Source organism: Chrysochloris asiatica, unplaced genomic scaffold (genome assembly GCF_000296735.1).
Source record: "Chrysochloris asiatica unplaced genomic scaffold, ChrAsi1.0 scaffold00465, whole genome shotgun sequence".
Lineage (NCBI taxonomy): Eukaryota > Metazoa > Chordata > Mammalia > Afrosoricida > Chrysochloridae > Chrysochloris > Chrysochloris asiatica.
In genome coordinates, this window is record NW_006408983.1 from 1,173,567 (window position 1) to 1,174,971 (window position 1,405).

General features: G+C 41.1%; 1 protein-coding gene across 1 annotated transcript in view; it reads left to right on the top strand.

Moving 5' to 3' along the window:
* The window catches only part of GRXCR1 (glutaredoxin, cysteine rich 1), a gene marked incomplete at its 3' end in the record, with an annotated part of 151,662 nt that extends 150,599 nt beyond the window's left edge, over positions 1-1,063 (top strand). The window contains exon 3 of the mRNA XM_006877301.1: positions 998-1,063. Coding sequence (XP_006877363.1) covers positions 998-1,063 — 66 coding nt within the window. The remainder of the gene's footprint in view (positions 1-997) is intronic.
* Between the last annotated feature and the right edge of the window lie 342 nt (positions 1,064-1,405).

The window sequence follows — 1,405 nt, forward strand, 5'->3', positions numbered from 1 at the left end:
GCATCAAATGTTTGGTATCTACATCATATTGGTTGCTTAATTAGTGTTATTTTATTATTGTTATTCAAAGAATCCTGGTGGCACAAGAATTCAACACTTGATACTAATTGAAAGGTTGGAGGTTCCATGGCTGTGTCAAAGAAAGACTTGTTTAATAGTTCCTTTAAAAATTGCAGCCTAAAAATCCTATGGTGCAGTTCTACTCAGTAATGTGGGAACACTATGTTGAAAATCTACTTGGCAGCAATTTACAACAACAAATACAATTATTATTTATTAGCTGCTGTCCTGGCATGGCATTGCAGAATAAAACACTGGAGCGCAAGGTTGGTTTGAACCACATGGTCAGTGGTTCAAATCTACCAGCCACTCCTTGGAACCAACTCAATGGTTGTGTTGTTGTTGTTGTTAAGTGCCATGGAGTCGATTCCCACTCGTAGCGACCCTTCACAGGGTTTCCAAGGCTGTAAATCTTTACGGGAGCAGAACGCCTCCTCTTTCTCCCGCGGAACTGCTGGTAGGTTCGAACTGCTGACCTTGTGGTTCACAGCCTGATTCGTAACCACTACGCTACCAGAGCTCCGGTTAATCAATAGTAAATCATCTTCACATCCATTACTCTAAAGAGGCCCAGGCCATGTCCAGGGTTGTATGAAATAGGACAGAGACAATTCAAGTTGGGATCTGCTCACAGACTTGTTTTTCCCAAGCTGTCTCCAAGCTCCCTAAACAACTCTGAAGGATGGACTGGCCCTTCATGTCCAGCTTCCAGCCTTCTCTGCCTGCTGGTGCCTTCCCCTTGCCTGTAGTAGTCTTACTAGATGAAATGATATGTGAACACAAAGGGAAGTTTGTCCTCTTCTTTGGTCCCTTGATCATAAATTTATTTGGTTTTGCATTACATTCAGTATTTTGTGGGTTAACCCTTCCTGGCTAGAGCTTTATTTTCTCAATACTAACAAAATGGATTTTCCCCCCAACCCTCTCTTGTTAATAGGGCGCCGAGAAAATTTTGTCAATGAATGAATCAGGAGAACTGCGAGACCTCTTAACCAAAATTGAGGTAATTGTGCTTGTTGCAACTTATTTTTAGTAATAAAAATGTTAAAAACATTCTGGTTGTAATTGGGTTTTCCAAATTGCATCTCCAACGCTCCTCTTCCCCCTACATTCCAGGAAATCTAAACCAGGATGCATGTGGTAGATCTAATTTTATGTCATCTGCCATTATGCTGTGCTGTCACTAGGATTGGTATCACCTAGTACAGTGATTCCTGGTTTCAAACCCACCCCCCACACTGGGAACCTCTTGCTGTACCAGACTATACACCATCCTTGGTACTGTTTATTGTCAGTTTTAATCAGAGAATGATAAATGATACATATAGATGAAAATTGTTTAAAT